General features: G+C 59.8%; 1 protein-coding gene across 6 annotated transcripts in view; it reads left to right on the forward strand.

Annotated features, from left to right (window-relative positions):
- COL18A1 (collagen type XVIII alpha 1 chain) overlaps positions 1 to 17383 on the forward strand; it is a 96346-nt gene that overhangs the window by 65531 nt on the left and 13432 nt on the right. For all 6 annotated transcript variants that reach the window (XM_070466887.1, XM_070466888.1, XM_070466883.1 and 3 more), the window contains 18 exons: positions 305 to 394; positions 1226 to 1285; positions 3266 to 3395; positions 7680 to 7756; positions 8205 to 8390; positions 8692 to 8718; positions 9872 to 9934; positions 10038 to 10124; positions 10424 to 10477; positions 10616 to 10774; positions 11644 to 11706; positions 12502 to 12528; positions 13855 to 13986; positions 14320 to 14382; positions 15582 to 15608; positions 16361 to 16396; positions 16745 to 16816; positions 17125 to 17160. In XM_070466887.1, the coding sequence (XP_070322988.1) occupies positions 305 to 394; positions 1226 to 1285; positions 3266 to 3395; positions 7680 to 7756; positions 8205 to 8390; positions 8692 to 8718; positions 9872 to 9934; positions 10038 to 10124; positions 10424 to 10477; positions 10616 to 10774; positions 11644 to 11706; positions 12502 to 12528; positions 13855 to 13986; positions 14320 to 14382; positions 15582 to 15608; positions 16361 to 16396; positions 16745 to 16816; positions 17125 to 17160 (1389 nt within the window). The remainder of the gene's footprint in view (positions 1 to 304; positions 395 to 1225; positions 1286 to 3265; positions 3396 to 7679; positions 7757 to 8204; positions 8391 to 8691; positions 8719 to 9871; positions 9935 to 10037; positions 10125 to 10423; positions 10478 to 10615; positions 10775 to 11643; positions 11707 to 12501; positions 12529 to 13854; positions 13987 to 14319; positions 14383 to 15581; positions 15609 to 16360; positions 16397 to 16744; positions 16817 to 17124; positions 17161 to 17383) is intronic.

A 17383-nucleotide genomic window follows, 5' to 3' on the forward strand; every position in this document is an offset into this window, starting at 1 on the left:
CGCCCCGAGGGGACACTGCCTCCGGGGACACTGCGCTCCGATGACCTCTTCTCTGCTCATGTTGTGTCCAGGCGCCCGGTGCAGCACTGGGACCACATGAGGGAGTGTGTGGCACCACCCAGAGGGTGATGAGCATCCTTGGGAAGAGAGAGGGAGTGGGTGGTGTCACCTGCTGTGACATTACCCCCTGCCGTGTCACCGCTGGACCTGACCTCAGACATGCCTGGCTCTGAGCTGGGCCCGGCCTGAGTTGGGGTCTTCTGTCCCAGGACCCCTGGTGACCCTTCCCTCCCTCTGTGTTCAGGGTCTGATCTCAGAGCTGAGGTTGCGCAGGGATCCTCGGGTGAGCCCCCGCCACTGCCAGGACGAGGACGAGGACGACGATGATGATGGGGTGAGTGACCACTGCCTGGCTCGGGCGGGGGGCCCCCTCCTCCTCCTCCCTCCCCTTTGCTCCGTGGGAGGAGAGGCCCAGGCCAGGGTGTGGTGGGTCTTAACCTGGAAGCCTCAAAATGACTGGGACAAGAGAGGGTCTTTGACAGTGGCCCCTTTGGGTGGATGTTACCTGTGATCACGTTTCTATCTATCCATAATGTCACCCTGAGGACCCTCAGGTGAGCCTCCCTTGCCTGGAGCTTTCCACATAGAAACAGGCATGGAACATAAAAGTTAAAAATCATGCCTGGGGCGCCCATTGGGTGATAGCGTCACTGGTAGTTGCCAGAGCAAAAAATGCGTGTGTGCGGTCATGTGTATGCGTGCACACAGTCCCTGGGGCCTAAGGCAGAAGACACACCACTTCTCTGTGTGAAGGACAGATGGGCAGAAGACCTGTGTCCCTGGGGTGACCCCAGGTCCCAGCAGCTCCTGTGAGCCCAGCACTGTGAACTGGTAGATGGTCCAGCCACATGCAGTGACCGGTCCAGGGAGTGGGGCCTGCAGCCGTGTCCCAGCCCCGAGGGTCCCTGTGTGGGGCCTCCCCTCCGGGCTGCTTCCCAGGATAGTGTCCCGGGACAGGAGAGGAAGGGATACCCTCCAAGAAGGTCTTTGGGTGTCTGACCAGGGGCCACATTGATTTCCTTAAGGCCATTCATCCTAAGAAGTCTGATGGACACAAGCCTTGTCGATGATTGGCTGACCTCCTCGTGGCCTGCCCTCCCCCTGACCCTGAGCTCCCGGGGGCTGGGGGTTTCAGCCATCAACTTGTTCCCTGTCAACCCCGCAGGCATCCGGAGACCTGGGCAGTGGGCTCATGGAGACCCAGGAGCATCTCCGGGAGGAGTTGGTGAGTGCTGGGGCCTGTGGATGAGGCGTCGGGCACACCTGTGCACACGTGTGTGCAACTTCTCAGAACAAATTCCCACTGGAGATGGGGGATTGGACTCAGGTTGAGTCAGGGCTGCACCTTCCGATCTGTGCTCCCTCCTGGGAGGGAATGTCCTTTCCAGCCTGGGGTCTGGTCCAGGCCTTCCTCGGGTGTCTGTGTTTGCATCTCCTGTCAGCTCACGGGGTCATAGGGGACCCAGGGGTGACCCTGCTGTGTAGCCCCCACTGCCTGGAATAGCACACAGGCTGGGGCATCTCGGGATTGACAAGGATGTCCCCTTCTCCTGTCTGGACCCACCGTGTGTCCCACCCCCACGCCACCACTAGTGTCATCTCCTCCAGGGCTCGGACGTCACAGAGCTGTGACAAGGTGGAGTGCTGAGTTGCCCTGGGGTGAGTGGTCAGCGGACCCCCTGACTCCAGGGGCACTGGGGCCTCCCTGGCTTTGCACTTGCTAGAGCAGTGCTGGCTCTGGCGCCTGGCAGACCCCTGGACAGTGTCAGTGGGTGGTACCCACAGCATCCCTGCCTGTCACATGGCCTGTCCTCTCTTCAGCTGTCTACCCAGGGCCCCCGGGCACAAACCACGGAGACTGCAGTGTCCCCACCATGCTGGTTCTAAGGTGTCGAGTGCTGCAGCCATGCCGCCTCTCAACAGATTGCCGGGGGATGGGTCAGAGAGGGTGTCATCCAGCCTGCAGTGTGCTAACTAGCCGGCTGGCCCTGCCAGCTCCAGCTCCACAAAACCCGGCCGAGGCCATGGGGAGGAGTCGCGGGGGCCGTGCGGAAGCCGCTATGCAGGCCTGACCTGGTCCTGGGCATGCTCAGTCGCTCAGCATCCTCTGTGTGCCCTCCGTGGTTCTCAGGGCCTCTGCTCTCCCATGCCCAGGGGGTCTGGGGTGTCAGCGTGACCGACTGACATGGGTCCTCGCCCACATCAGAGGGTTCTGGCTGCAAGGGAGGCCTTGTGTCTGCCGTGGGGGCTGCTCGCCCACCAGACAAGCCTCATGGGAACAGTGGTTCCGGGCACGTGACCAGCACCGTCTCCGGAGCAGTATCCCCAGGGAGCGCGTCCCAAGCGCGGACAGGGAGTGCAGAAAGCATCTTACCTGTGCCTGTGCACTCACCCTCGAAGCCCTGAGGGCCCTGGGGTAGGGAAGTGAGTTTTCAGGGCTGCTGCTGCTGCTGCTGAGTCACTTCAGTCGTGTCCGACTCTGCGACCCCATAGATGGCAGCCCACCAGGCTCCTCTGTCCCTGGGATTCTCCAGGCGAGAATACTGGAGTGGGTTGCTATTTCCTTTTCCAATGCATGCATGCATGCTAAGTCACTTCAGTCATGTCCGACTCTGTGGAACCCCATGGACAGCAGCCCATTGGGCTCCTCTGTCCACAGGATTCTCTAGGCAAGAATACTGGAGTGGGTTTTCAGGGCAGAGCCGTAGAAGCCCCAGGTTCTCTGGGAACCCGGAATAGAGTTTTCAGGGCAGAGTCGGCCTCATCCCTTGGGGTTGGGATGGGGGGCAGGTGGAATCACTGGGCCTTGGGTGCCGGGTCCTTGCTGAGGACACGTGCTGCCATGCCTCCTCTGGTGCATGATGATGGCCACGAGCCCGTCACTGTCAAGACCACAGGCAGGAGCCACGGCTCCCTGAGTTCCGAGGGGCCATCCTGGGCTCCGAATAGGGGATGAGGGAGGGTAGGCTCTCGTCCATCCCTCCAGGTATGGGGGTTCAGGGTGAGGAGAACCCCCACCGCATGAGCTGCTCAGGAGAAAGTGGCCCTGGAGTGGCCTGGAGCTTCTTCTTGCCCGAGATGGAGTCCCTGATGGTTTCTTCTTAACTTTTGTAAAATCTCATCTTACAACCAAATGTGTGTAAGCCTGACAGCGTGCGGGCCACACGTGTCACTGAATAACGGAGCTGCTTCCCACTCTTACCAGGGCGCGTCCCTGGGGCCCAGGCTCCCCGAGGCTCCTCCAGTCACTTCTCCACCCTTGGCCGGAGCCGGCAACGAGGAGGATTTAAGAACTGAGGAAGTAGAGGAGTCGACCACGGTGTCCTCATTAGGAGGTAAAGCCTGCCGAGGTGGCGTGTGTGTGTGTGTTGGTGGTGAGTGCGTGTTCACGGCTGTGTGTGTTCCTGGTGTGTGTACGTTCCTGGTGTGTGCATGTTAGTGGTGTGTGTGTTACTGGTCTGTGCATGTCCCTGGTGTGTGCATGTGCAGGCAGTATGTGGGCCCATATGCGTGGCAGGTGAGGGGCTCCCGTCTGTGGCATGGATTCCCCACTGTTGGGGGCTCCGCACCCACCCCGCCCTGTTGCTGCCCCACGGATGTGGTCTTCCCTGTTTCCTGCTTTCCTGGGGGTTACAGGACCATCCTGGGGGCAGGGCCTCACCGGGAGAACACGGGAGCTGGTTTTGAGGGAAGGCAAATGCTCCTCGACTGGACCTCTGGGAAGGTGGGCAGCATTTGGGCCCAGAGGGTGGTCAGGCCCAGGCACGCGGGACACATTGGGAAGTGGACCATGGGCTCATGCACAGCCGCCCGTCGCAGTGTGACAGGTGCCCACAGAGTGAGTTCTTGTGGCAGGGCTGGGGCTCCCTCACCGTATTGGGGGAAGTTCGTCCTGTACTGTGCCCATGGCTGCCTTCCCTTCAGGGAGACTGGCTTCCTCTCACTGAGGGAACTGGCAGGATCCCACTCCCACCGTGTTCCTCTGGCCCTGGCCCAGCCCTGTCGGTGGCGGGGGGGTGGGGGGGGTGGGTGGGGGGTGGTCCTTCTCCTGCTCTGCGTCCCCGACCTCCCCTCCTGCCTCCTCGTCTGTTTGGGGGCCTCATGTGATGACTGGGTTCCACCCCGATAACCCAGAACACACTCCCCACCTTGACGTCAGCTCCTTAGTTACCAACATCTCCAAAGTCCCTCACCACGGTGCCCAGGTCAGTGTCTGATGGGTAACCGGGGTCTTAGGGAGACACCTATAGAGCTGTGTTTGCAACATTTAGTAGGTTTAGAAAATTGTATAGATTTTTTTTTTTATTTTGGAGAAGAGCATTTATCACTTTTAAAAATTACTGAAATATTACATGTTTGATGCAGCCAACTTAGAAGCAGGAAAGAAGAGACGAGAGAATTGACCACTGTGCCCAGGTCCCACTGTTCATACCCCATGTTCGGGGCACATGTGCTTGTTCCATTTGTCACAGAGCCACTTAGGGTACTGCCAGAGCCCCAGCATCGCGAGTCCCTACTCTGCTATGCTCTGGGGCCTAGAGCCCCAGTCAGGGCCGTCCCAGACCCCTTGATAGCACCATGATGGGTCTGGCTTTATTTTTTGGTTTGCCTTTGCTTTGGAGTATAATCAACGTATCATAAACTGCACATTTTTTTTTATTTTATTGAAGTAGAGTTGATGTACATCATTGGGTTAATTTCAGGTATACAGCATAGCGACTCAGTTATCCGTGTACATTTATTCATTCTTTTTCAGATTCTTTTCTCATATAGGTTATCACAGAATGTTGAGTGGAGTTCCCTGTGCTATACAGTAGGTCCTTGTTAGTTATCTATTTTATACGTAGTAGTGTGTGAAGTTGCACATATTTGAAACACACAATTTGAGAAGTTTCAACCTACTTGTCCACCCCTGAAACCATCGCCCCAGGCAAGGCATGACGACTCTGTCAGCCCCTTTGCAGGCCCCCCCACTCCACACCCCCATTCCCGGGCAGCCACGGACCTGCTCTGTCGCTGCAGTTGTTGGCACTTCTTAAAGGAAATCCAGGACTTTGTCTGATCCATTTACTCAGCATCAGTGTTCTGAGTCACCGTCTTGTGGCCAAGTAGAGCTTCTCTGGGCAGGTGGGCACTTGGGGCTGCTACAGAAAGGTGGCCATGGGGTTTGTGTGCAGGGTCCGTGGCCACATGCTTCCATTTGCCATGGGTCAGCACCTGGGTGGAGTGGAAGGAGTGTATGTCACAGGGAACTGCCATGCACTGCCACGGCAGCTGCCCCAGGTAACTGCCCTGGGGTGTGGGTCCCCACCAGTGCCTGGCACCTTGGCCCTTCTGCTGTACCTGTCCCGACAGCGGTGTGGCTGTGTCTCCTTGGCTTTAGTTTGCATCCTGCTGATGATGGGCACTGTGGGGCATCTTCTTGTGGGCACACCTGCGGTTCCTGTGTCTTCCTTTGTGAGGAATCTCTCCCAACCTTACGCCTTCATTTTACTGGGCACAGCGCTCCTGAGAGTTCATGTACTCTGGACACGCCTCCTCGCCTGGAGAATCTCTCAGTCTGGGGCTCACCTTCTCATTTTGTTAAGTGACTTAGAAGAGCGCGAGCTTGTAACTTTGATGAGATTAGATTTATCTGTTTGTTCTTTTCTTTAATTTTTGCCCCATCTCTTGGTTTGTGGGGCTTCCCCAGTGGCACAGTGGTAAAGAATCGCCTGCAGGGCAGGAGTCGCAGGAGACGTAGGATCGACCCCTGGGTCAGGAAGATTCCCTGGAGGAGGAAATGGCAATCCATTCCAGTATTTTTTTCTGGAGAATTTCATGGACAGGGGAGCCTGATGGGCTACAGTCCATAGGGTCGCAAAGAGTCGGACACGACTGAAGTGACTTAGCATGCATGCACGGCTCGTGGGATCTTAGTTCCCTGACCAGGAACTGACCATGCACCCCTGCAGTGGAAGGGCGAGTTCTAACCACTGGACATCCAGGGAAGGCCCCGTATCAGTCTCTGTTTATGGGTCTCAGTGTTGGTGTCATGTCTGAGAGACTGGCACAGTTTTAGATTTTCACTTGGGGCTGTGACCCACGGATGCGGCTCTGCAGGGGGCTCCAGCACGTTTGCTGGAAGGACCGTCTCCCTGCGTCTGCGTCACCCTGGGGCCTTTGCTGAGCACAACTGTGCGCGTGCATGCACGTTTCTGGACTGCTCCGTAGGGACCCTGTCTCAGCGTCTCCACAGTCATTTCACATGGGGCTGACCACTTTAGGATAAGCCTGGCCCAGGTGGTGTGGATCCTCCAGCCTTGCTCTTCCTTCACGAATCCACTTCGGTGTTCTGTGTGCTTCATACTTTGTATGAATTTTAGATCCTCACTGACAGTGCAGGTTGGTGTGGGGCTGGGCCTGGACGTCAGCTGATGTCCAGTTTTCTGACCCCCGCACTCAGGGATCTCTCTCCTTTGGCTTATTTAGGTCTTTACTTTCTCTGAGCGATGTTTTGACGCTTTTAAATGTTTTCTGAGGCGGGGATTTTAATTTTGCCTGAAACCATGCTGACACTAGTAGATGTGTCTGCATCTAGGGTTCCAGGGAACCTAGGGAGGGTTCCCCCCCCCGGGCCATCTTGGGCAGTGTGTGGGGGCCCTCTAGTGGTCAACTGGTGACTTGGTGAGTCCCGGGGTGGGGGGGTGGGGTGGTTGGGGTGATGGGGCCCTCAGCAGGCACTGGGTGGCTCCCTTACTGAGCAAGGCAAACCCAGAAGTGGCTGCAGGTAGGCACAGGGGTAATGGGCACAGAGATCATGACCCCAGTTTCTTCTGGGAAGGGCACAGATGGCCCTCAGTGCTGTGGGACCTTGGAAAGGCAAGCTCTTCCTGAGTGGGCCAGTCCATGGTCAGCTCAGGGGCCCCAGGTCCCATCCAGCTCCAGGCTCAGCATCCAGCTCTGTCAGGACGTGATCAGGACCCAGCGAGGGCAGACCCTCAGGAGGCAGGACGTCAGAGCGCAGCTTGAATCCCGTTTTCTAACTGACTCTGTGATGCAGACACATCTGGTGACAGCTTTGGGGAGCAGCCTTAAAGGTCACCCCAAAAATGCTGTCCATCACAAAGCGGGGGGCACCATCCTGTACCCAGTGGAGAGGAACTGCAGACGGGCGGGGAGACGAGCAGGTTGAGGTGTCGGGGTCGGGCATCCACACCGCGGGCATCCCTGCCGCGGGTGCTCACTCCACACCCACTCTTCTGTGTATTTTGGTGGGTTCTCAGGCCGAGGCTGGATCTGACCAGATCTGACCTGTGGGCAGACCCCCGATAGGTCCTCGGATGCCCACCATCACCATCTCCCCAAAGAAGCCACAAGGACATGGCTGGGCCGGTGGAGACCTGGGTTGGGTCACCGCACAGAACAGTGCTGACTTCCCGCATGTGGGTCAGGTCCTCAGAGGCCCTTGCTCCCCGGAGATGCCTGGCGCTCAGGGGAGGAGGGTCGTAGGGGTGCCACCAACCCTCAGATGGTTCCATCTGGAGAAGAGTGTATCCTCGGGGAACCCGGCCGGGGCTGAGCGCCAGGTGGGCGGGCAGCCCTGGAGAGGGTCTGACGACCACCTCTGCCTCCCCCAGCTCAGACCTTCCCCAGCTTGGGCACGGTCAGCACGTGGGACGAGAGTGTTTGGAGCCCTGGGAGCAGCATGAAAGAGGTGAGGCGTCCTTGACCCAGAACCACAGGGCCCCCAGCACAGCCAGTGCCCCTGACCTGTTCCCAGGGGACCCTGCTCCCTGGGGTCCTGCTCCTTGGGACCCCGCTCCCTGGGGTCCTACTCCCTGGGGACCCTGGTGGAGCTCTTGGCTCCCGCCTGCCCTCTGTGGCCCATCCTGTAACCGCAATCGGGGTCTCCAGCAGTACTGGACATCCACGGCTGGGGAGGCCCCCAGTCAGAGCTTGTGGGCGGGGTGGGTGATGACTGGCAGACCGCATGACCGTGGCAGCCCCCGCTGTGTGTCCACAAGCATGTCCAGTCTGCATGTCCCCTTGCCTGTCCACTGTGCCTGTCTGTGCCCTCTGGGTGACCTGGGCCACGCCAGGGATGCAGGTGAGTGTGTGTGCACCTCCCCTCCCAGCCTGTTCCCTCTTCTCTTTGTCCTCAGCGAGGCCTAAAGGGGCAGAAGGGAGAGCCCGGCGCTCAGGGCCCCCCCGGCCCCATCGGCCCCCAGGGCCCTGCAGGCCCAGCCATAGACAGCCACAAGGGACAGCCTGTTTCCGGACCACAGGGACCCCCCGGGCCTCCGGGCCCCCCGGGGAAGGACGGCACCCCTGGAAGGGATGGTGAGCCCGTGAGTACCATCTCCCCTTTGTCTAGCTGGGGGTGGGGCTTGGGGGGGTTGGGGCAGGGGTGGCACCAGGTCCTGGACCCAGACTGCGACTTCCTTCCCCGAGTGGAGCCAGAAGGTGGCTGGAGCAGGGGTGGTGCCAGAGGGCGTGGACGCAGTGCCCTGGCAGACGGAAAATTCCCAGCCCCGTGGGAGTCAGCACACTGGGGGTTGGTTGGGGGCCTGGAGTCCATTTCCATGTTCAGCTCAGGGTGGGGTCAGGGCTGTAATTTTCTGTCACTAATGGTTCTCTCCTGCCTTCCAGGGTGATCCTGGCGAAGACGGGAAGCCCGTAAGTTGCCTTTTCGTTCAGAACTTGTGTTACCTGCGATGCTTGCAGGAGGCCTTTGGCTCTCCACTTCCCCACCCCTGAGATTCTTTGAACTCAGCCTACTGGAGAGATTTCAAAATATTTTGAAAATGAAACTTACCTTTTGTTAACAAAATATAAGTTTACCTGTTGATAGAAAAACATAAAGTTAAGCAGGTGGATTGAGATGTGTAGACTACTAGGAACAGAGAAAAGGAAAGAAATGAAAGGTAAAGCTTCCGATTCTAGAGGAAAAGACAGATGACAGAGGAGCAGCCTGGATGTGGGTAGGGAACACGGCACGTGGAGAAAACGAAGCACGCTCGCAGCAGGAACGGCAGGCTCATCAACCTGTTTGCATTTTAAAAATGATCGAATGCTATTTCCAAGAAGCAGAGTAAAATGACTCATGAAGGTTCAGATAAAGATTTAGGAAACAACAGACCAGCGAATGGTGATGAGGAGGCCTGGCGAGGCTCATGGGATTAAGGGAGACTCACAGCCTCGAGAGAGACTCAAGAGGGACAGGGCGGGGGGACGTCCTGCAGGAGCCTCTTCCCACCTGAGACCAGAGCTCGGCTCAGTCGTGGCAGGGGCCTCGGCAGAGCGGGATGCATGTGCATGTGTGTGCGTGTGTGTGTGCGTATGCGTGTGTGTGTGTGCGTGTGTGTGTGTGTGTGTGTGTGGAATCCAGGGTCCAATGACTGGACTAGCTAGCTCCCGGATCAGGGTGCTTTGGGCCTCACATCAGGAGAGCCCTGGACGTGGACACTCAGTCACACAGGGCAATTTAGGCCGCTCAACCTCAGCCCACTCACCCGGGCCGTGCACACGCGGCTCTCCTGTCCTCGGTGCCCCCACAGCATGCGTGTGATGGGCAGGGTGCCGCCCTCCAGCCTGGTGTTCATGGGACGCTGCGGTCACCTCTGTGGGGCGCCGCTCCCCGGAGGGGCTCACATCTCCGAGGCCGGTGGTGCCCACCTGCAGCCCCCATGACATCCCCACCTCCCCGGGGACCCGACCGCGTCTGCTGTGCACTGCTGTGTGGGCACACAGCCATGTGTCAGTGGTGGCTCGGCCGGGGGCAAGGCACAAGGCCTTCTCCTGACCGAGCCGCCTGACCTCTGTCTTCCAGGGGGACACTGGGCCACAGGGCTTCCCAGGAACCCCAGGAGACGTGGGCCCCAAGGGCGAGAAGGTGAGTGGTAACCAGGATGGGTGGTGGGGGGGCGTGAGCTGTTCTCCACCCTGATCCAATGTGGGGGCATGCACCCTGATATAACTGGGTCTTCTGTTCACAGGGGGATCCTGGAGTCGGACCGAGGGGACCCCCAGGACCCCAGGGGCCCCCGGGGCCCCCAGGGCCCTCCTTCAAACCCGACAGGCTGGTGAGTCCTGCTTCTCCCACCTCAGGGTCGGCCCTGTCCCAGCAGAGGGGCCTCCCACCCACCCGCAGACCTCGGCTTCCTGAGACCATGCTGCTCAGTCCAGACCCGGCCTCCCTGGGGCGTCCAGGCCCGGAGACTCAGCTCCTGCCCCCATGGGGGTCATTATGCAGTGGGGCTGGGGGGCAGCAGGAAAGTCCTGCATGGCTCAGGAAAGCCCAGCGCTGGCCGGGCTGCTGCCTGACCAGTGACTCTTGGAGGTGGGCGGCCTGGGCTCCTTCTGACCCAGTCTCTTTCCTCAGACCTTCATCGACATGGAGGGCTCCGGTTTTGGCGGCGACCTGGAGAGCCTCCGCGTGAGTGTCCCTTGGCCGTGGTGACCGCGACTCGCTGTCCCCAGGCTCAGGGGAACCTGTGGTGTGGTGTGAAGCCTGGTGGGGCACCCTGCAGCCGGTGCTGTGTGCAGTGACCATGCTGTGTTATTCCATGTCCAGGGCCCTCGCGGCTTCCCCGGCCCCCCGGGGCCCCCTGGCGTCCCAGGCCTGCCGGGAGAGCCAGGCCGCTTTGGGATGAACAGCTCGGATGTCCCTGGACCTGCAGGCCTGCCTGGCGTGCCTGGGAGGGATGGGCCGCCTGGGCTTCCGGGGCCCCCGGTAAGCCTGCCTCCTCTCGCCCGCCCTTGTTCACGTCCAGGCCTGCGAGGGACAGTGAATGTGGGCACACAGCCCCTTCAACAGCTCTGTACTCCCCACCCCCCACATCCTCCTGGGGGGCTCCTTTCTCTGTGCCCCTCTGGGTGGGAGGGGCCCGACTGGGCAGCCCCATGGTTCTGGGTGCCAAGCTGCAGGTGACTGTACGCAAGGCCGCTCACCTCCCTGGCCACACGCAGGTCAGCTGGCCTGGCAGAGGCCGTTTCCAGGGGTTACTCTCATGGGGCAGGAGTGGGCCCTGCTGCCTGGAGAACAGGGGATGCAGAGGGACCCATGTTTGGCCGACTTGCTATGCACAGGGTCCTCAGAATTCCTCTGCCCCAGCCCCCAGCACAGGACACACTGCACCGTGGCCAGGCGGGTGCCCAGGGGTGTTGCGATTGAGGCTGGGTCACAGGAACCAGGTGTGTGCAGCCTGATTGTCACCAGAAACGTGCTCAGGACAGAGTCACAGTGTCTTGTGGTTGTCCTGCAGAAGGCCTGAGGACCTTTAGCCAGGAGTCCGCAAGCAGCTCAACCTCAGCCCCTGAGGCGTCCCCCTCCCTGTGGGGCTGGCCGCCCTGCTTGTCCCCCACAATTTGACTGACAGTTCAAATTAAACTAAAAACGTGGAAGAATTAGATAAAAACCTGATCAAAGTTATTCAGGTGCCCTCAACTGTGCTCCATAGGCGGGTCTCCCGAGAGCGTGGCCAGGAGTGTCTCAGGTGTTGTCTAGGAAACCTATGGACACACAGATGGTCATCTGCTGACCCGTGAATTATTTTCGGTGACTGAATTCCATCTGCCCACACTCTGCTCCTCTCTCGCCAGGGACCCCCAGGTACTCCAGGAAAAGACGGACAACCAGGACTGACTGGACAGAAAGGCAGCCTTGTAAGTCCCTCCCCCAGTGCCCGGGGTGCTGACCTAGCTCCATAGCGTGTGGGTGTTTGGATGGCAATGCCCCAGGTCACCAGGGAAGAGAAATGGCAGGCCAGTAGCGGTAGGACTTCAGTCCACCTGGGAGCTGTGGTCATCACAGCCTGACAGCCGGGGAGCCCTGGGTTCTCTTGCTGGCTGAGAACCAGCTGCTGGGGCTCCTGTAAAAACCCAGGCCCTTGTTCATGTTATGTATTCATGACAGTGATTGGCCTAAGGGTTTTGAAGAATATTGACGCTTTACTTGGTTTGAACATTTTATTTCAAGTTTGTATTTTGGTTGCATCAGTAACAGAGAAGCTTAAAGCCTGCACAGACCTGTAGCTGGGCCTGTGGTTTCCACGTGGCTTTCGGGGGTGGATCTGGGGAGGAGCCGACACAGTCATATGGAGACGACGCTCCCCACGATCCTTCCTGAGAACCTGGCTATCTGAGGCTCAGCAGAGGAGCCGGTGTTAGGGAAACCCTCTGTGCTCAGAGTTCTGCAGCTACTGAGCTAGAAGGCCTCTCCTCCTGGGTGTGTGTGGGGGAGGGGGCGGTGTTCACCACTGGGCAGCGAGGTCACCTCTGCCCTTCCATGACTGAGCCTCCCCCGGAGCCTCCATTCCCACCTGAAATGGGGGGACAATGGCAGGAAGAGCCAGGGTTGCGCAAGGGAAACGAGGAGACCCTCGAAATTTTAGAGAAAGTCGGTGGGCTGGGATGAAGCTCCTGGTCCGACTGTGGAGTAACTGCTCTCTCCTCCTGCAGGGTGAGGTGGGCGCCCCAGGACCCAAGGTACGGATGAAGCCTGGTGCTGCTGTTCTACCTGAGCGGGATGGATCCGGGCAAGGGTGTGGGTTGGGGGCACGGCGGCCGGGAGAGTCAACCCCCAGGCACTGATCGTGGGGTCCAGCTCTGAACCTCCCGGCAGCAGGTGCCATGTTTGTCCTGCAAAACCGTTTCTACCCAAGCTCTAGTCTAGGGATGGCGTGAGAGCAGATATGCTCAGGAGCTAGTAACCCAGCCAAACCCACAAGATGGGGGGCTGCAGGGGGGATGGAGGCTGCAGGGAGGAGGGGGACTGAGGCGGGGAGAAGCTGCAGGGGGAGGGGTTGCAGGGGGGATGGGGCCTGTGGGGAGAGAAGCTGCAGGGGGAAGGGGACTGCAGGGGAGAGGGGGCTGCTGCTGGGACCCCAGTGTGTCCAGAGCAGGTCCCGAGTGCTCTCATACATAGCTGGTCCCGGGGGGGGCCACACCCCCATGGCCACATCTGTGCCCCCCTCCCCGAGGCCCCAGCCCATCTGTGAGCTGGACCAGTGGGCGCTGACCCGAAGCCTCCCCAGGTGTGAGGTGGACGGGTGGACACTGACCCACAGCCTCCCCAGGTGTGAGTGCCTGTTCCCAGGATGCTGCTTAGGTGGTGAAGCTCCAGGCCCATCCACTGGGCAAACCCGTGGGGAGCAAGGGAGGATGGCGGTGGGATTGGGAAGCGATTAGACAGATGGTCAGAAGGAGCCTGGAATGGGTTTCAAAATGGAAATGCAGGTGTGTAAACACACACACACACCTGCGGGCACAGGTACAGGCTTCAGCGATAACCAGGAAAAGCTGGTGAGGTTTCCAGGGAGGGAAAAGGCACAGCCGGGGGTGAAATTCAGCAGAGGTGAGGTTGGGTCCACTGTAGCTGAGACCCCAGGCCCTAGAATTAGACGCTCAGGTGCGGGAGCCACTCGGACTTGAGAGCACACTCGAGCGAGTATCCAGAGTGAGATGCAGGAGCTCCAGTGGCTGCCCCCCGGCCTCCCCCTATGATGACAGGGTACCGCCCCCCTGCCTGCTCCTTCTAGTGGAGCTTCCCCTTCTCGCACGCTGAGCTCCGAGGGCCTGGAGGAGTGTCCTAGGCACCGTCTGGGACTCTCACTTGGCAGTAGTTCCATGTTAAGTGGACAGGGTCTCGTAGGGTCAGCACAAAGGTGCCATGGGATTTCCGCAGCCCCTGCTGGGCTCTGACTTTTCAGAGGAAAACATAGGCAGGATGAGGCCGGGGCACCCAGAATGCTGGGGTGCCTGGGGTTTAGCGACACCCGGAACTGAGGGTGATAACTTTCTCGACCTGCACAGGGCAGCAAGGGAGACCCTGGCCCCATCGGCGCTCCTGGGGAGCATGGCCTGGCAGGAGCCCCTGGACCCGCAGGCCCGCCAGGGCCGCCTGGCCCCCCGGGGCCCCCAGGCCCAGGATTCGCCGCGGGGTTTGTGAGTACCCGCTGCTCCTGGCTTCCCATGCCGTCAGACACCCACACTGACCCGCACTGCTGGGGCCACAGTGGCGCCGCCCCTACCTGGGCTTGTCTTGGCTGGCGGGGGGCGGAGTCTTCACAGGGGAGCCCCTGGCCGTGTCACCCAGGACGGGCAGGTCGGTCTCAGAGTGTGGAATGGGGGGACTTTTATAGCCCAGGGTGTCTGGGGTCCCGGGACCCCACCCAGCAGGAGCCCTGCAACAGGTGACCCCCGTCCTGAGAATCCACCCTCTCCGGGGGCTGGGCCCAGGTCCCTTCCTGTGAGAAGACACCATGTATTCTCCTCCAGGATGACATGGAAGGCTCCGGGAATGTCTTCTGGTCAACAGCCCGAGGTGCTGACGGGCTGCAGGTAAGCGCCGGAGCTGGGCATGGTCAGCTTGGGGATGGGACTTCCTAGGGGCAGGGCATCCCTGGGACTGGCCTCTGGTGGGCACCAGGAACAGCCCCGTGAGGGGCGGCGAGCTGCCTGCGTCCAGGACACTGTCCACCTCAGGCCACCGGGGAGGGAGTTAAGTCTCCAGCATGAGAAGTGCCACTGGTGGTGCCGCTGAATGCCCACATGGCAGGCTGGGCCCTAGAGATGGTTCTTCCTAGAAATGCCCACCCACGTCTCCTTATGGCTCTGACTTTGTGGCACGTTTTTGACCTGAGCAGAACTTTAATTAAATCAAGATGGGGCCAGTCCTATGCTGTTCCACCTCGTCATGCCATCAATGTGTGCACTGGTCAGGATCAGGTCCAGCTGAGAGCCTGGTGTCCAGCGATAACCGGGGCCTAGACCAGACGGACGTGCAAGGGGCTCGTCCAGGGCACAGGACACCTGGGATGGGCAGAGAAGGGGCTCCCTTCCCTCAGGAGCCCGAGGGGCCAACACAGACCCCACTGGGGATGCTTGGGGGGCCTGGAACCAGTGGCCAGCTGGGCCCTTGGAGCCTCAGCCCAGCGAGGGGGTGGCGGATCAGGCCTCCTGCACTGGGGACCGCCGCTTGAGGGTCCTCACCTGGACAGAAGCTAACTGGGGAGTAGAGCAGTGTTGCCCTTTAAGTTGGTACCTTCCCCTTTATGAGGCAGAGAGGCTTAGTTTGGGGCAGTAGTGGTTGGCAGCCTTGGCATCAGGTGAAATGTAAGCCAAGGTTACCAGGCAGGGTCGCAAGGGCTGGGGTCTCCTCTTTAGGTCCAGGGACAGAGCTGCAGTGCCCCTTGACCCCGGAGGGGTCCGTGGGCTGTTCCACGGCCTGTGATGGAGACCCTCGAGTGAGGTTTAAACAGCCAGTTGGATGGCAGCTTTGTTTCTCATTAATAAAGTGCAAGTCTCTTTGTGTTGGGGGGACTCAACGCTCATCATCTGCAGGGCACCACGTGGTACCAAGGACAGACCACTTCTGGGAGTATGGGGGTGTGCAGGTCCCTGTTGACAAATGCCGTTTTCCTCCATGTTTTTTAAAAGTCATGAGCACAGGAGGGGCTGGTTTTCTTATGGGGAAAGGCTGCACCGTCAGGGGCAGGAGCAGCCCTGACTGGGCCCTGTTCCTTCTCTGCCCCCCACAGGGACCGCCTGGAACGCCCGGAGTCAAGGTCAGTAAGAGATCTGTTAGCTTGGGGGTGCTCACTGCTGCCAGGGGCCACTCCTCAGTGTCCTGGAGTTCCTCGTGGGGGATTTGCAAGATACAAGAAAATCTAATGGGGAAGAGGTGCCCAGGGCTGGGGTAGGGGGTGGTGGCCCTGCCATCTTTCTGACTGCGGGAATCCAGACCCTTGGCTCCACATGTCCGAGGTCTGTGCTGATGGAGGGGAGAGGGAGTGGGGCTCTGTTGGTACCCAGGGCAGTGGGTGGTGCTGGACAGAACCTGGCTGCTTCTCTTGGTCATCCTCACTTGGCTCTGCCCCCTCTCTCTGTCCCTGGAAGACAGTGGCCCCCCACCCCCAGCATACAAGCCTTCCCGGCTGTGCAGGGTCCACTGATTGTCAGCTCCTACCCGCCACCCAGTCCCTTGGAGCATTCTGCTTTGATTTGCAAGCCTTTGGGACAGTTCAAAGAATTGCTTTTTTTTTTTTTAAGAATTGCTTTTTAAGGAGGATGCAATTCTTACCTTTCTAAAGCTGTGACAGTCCCCTGAGTGCGGCTGCTCTTCAGAGGGGCATAGTGGCCTGGCTTGCCGCACCATCCAGGCTGGGATTCTGCGTGTGGGGGGCACGGGGTCCCAGCCCTCAGATCTGAGCTGGGGCTGCGGTCTGGGACCACCTGAGTGGTTCCCTGGAAGAGGGGTGGATGCCGCCCAGCGGGTGGGCAGTGCTCGCAACCCCACAAAACCCTTTGTCCACTTCAGGGGGATCCTGGAGCCGTGGGGCCACCAGGGAGCAAGGTAAGAATGTTTCTTCGGGATCAGGAAATCCACAGTGAGCAGCCTTGGTCTGGGAACAGGGAGGGGCCCCCAGGCTGAGGTCAGGGCTTGGCTGGTCCACACCAGGCGCAAGATCGTTCTCCTACCCACCCCCATCCCCACCCCCGTCAGGTTCCCCAGGTTTTCCCTCCCATCCCAGTTCTGCCATAGAGGCCTCTTACCCCTGCCCCCATGGTGCCCCCAAGGAGGCTGATCAGGTTGAATCACCCCTAGAAACCACGGCCTGGCCAGCTCCCAGACACCGTGCCTCCCAGAAACAGTGTCCGCCGGGCCCTGGCTAACATGTATGCTGTCCTTGTGTCCCTGCAGGGAGAAGTTGGAGCAGACGGATCACCTGGGCTCCCCGGGCTCCCAGGCAGAGAGGGTGCAGCTGGACCACAGGTAAGTGACCTCCCAGGGCATCAGGGCCGACACCCCCAAGGTCGCCACACAGGGATGAGAGCTGGCACCCCAGCGTGTATCTCAGTGTCCCCACGGGGACCAGAGACCCCAGCTCTGTGGGACGTGAGTTGGGAGTCCAGGCTGCCACAGGGGTTTCCTGCATAGCTAACACCCCACCCCAGGTCCCACGTGGTCGGTCAAGAAGAACGCCACGACTTCACTCAAGGCCAGTCCCAGAGGCCCGGGGTCTCCAGGAAGCAGGGCACATGTTCTGTTTATGGTAAACTATTTCCTTCCTGTCTCCACAGGGACCAAAAGGAGAAAAGGGGACTCAGGGAGAGAAAGTGAGTGTGTGGGGGTGTGGGAATTGATGGACGGGATGGCCGGTGCATGGCAGGACCAGGGCTGCTGTCCTCTGCCCCATGCCCACCCATGCAGCCTTGGAGACTTGGGGTGGGGATCCAAGCTTAGAGCCTGCCCTGCCTGGGGTTGGGGGGCGCTCTCAAGACCGCTATGCTCAGCCCCCAGGCACCGCCTCACACCCCGTGGGCAGCGGGCGCCCTCCCA

The sequence above is a fragment of the Odocoileus virginianus genome, chromosome 4, assembly GCF_023699985.2.
Source record: "Odocoileus virginianus isolate 20LAN1187 ecotype Illinois chromosome 4, Ovbor_1.2, whole genome shotgun sequence".
Lineage (NCBI taxonomy): Eukaryota > Metazoa > Chordata > Mammalia > Artiodactyla > Cervidae > Odocoileus > Odocoileus virginianus.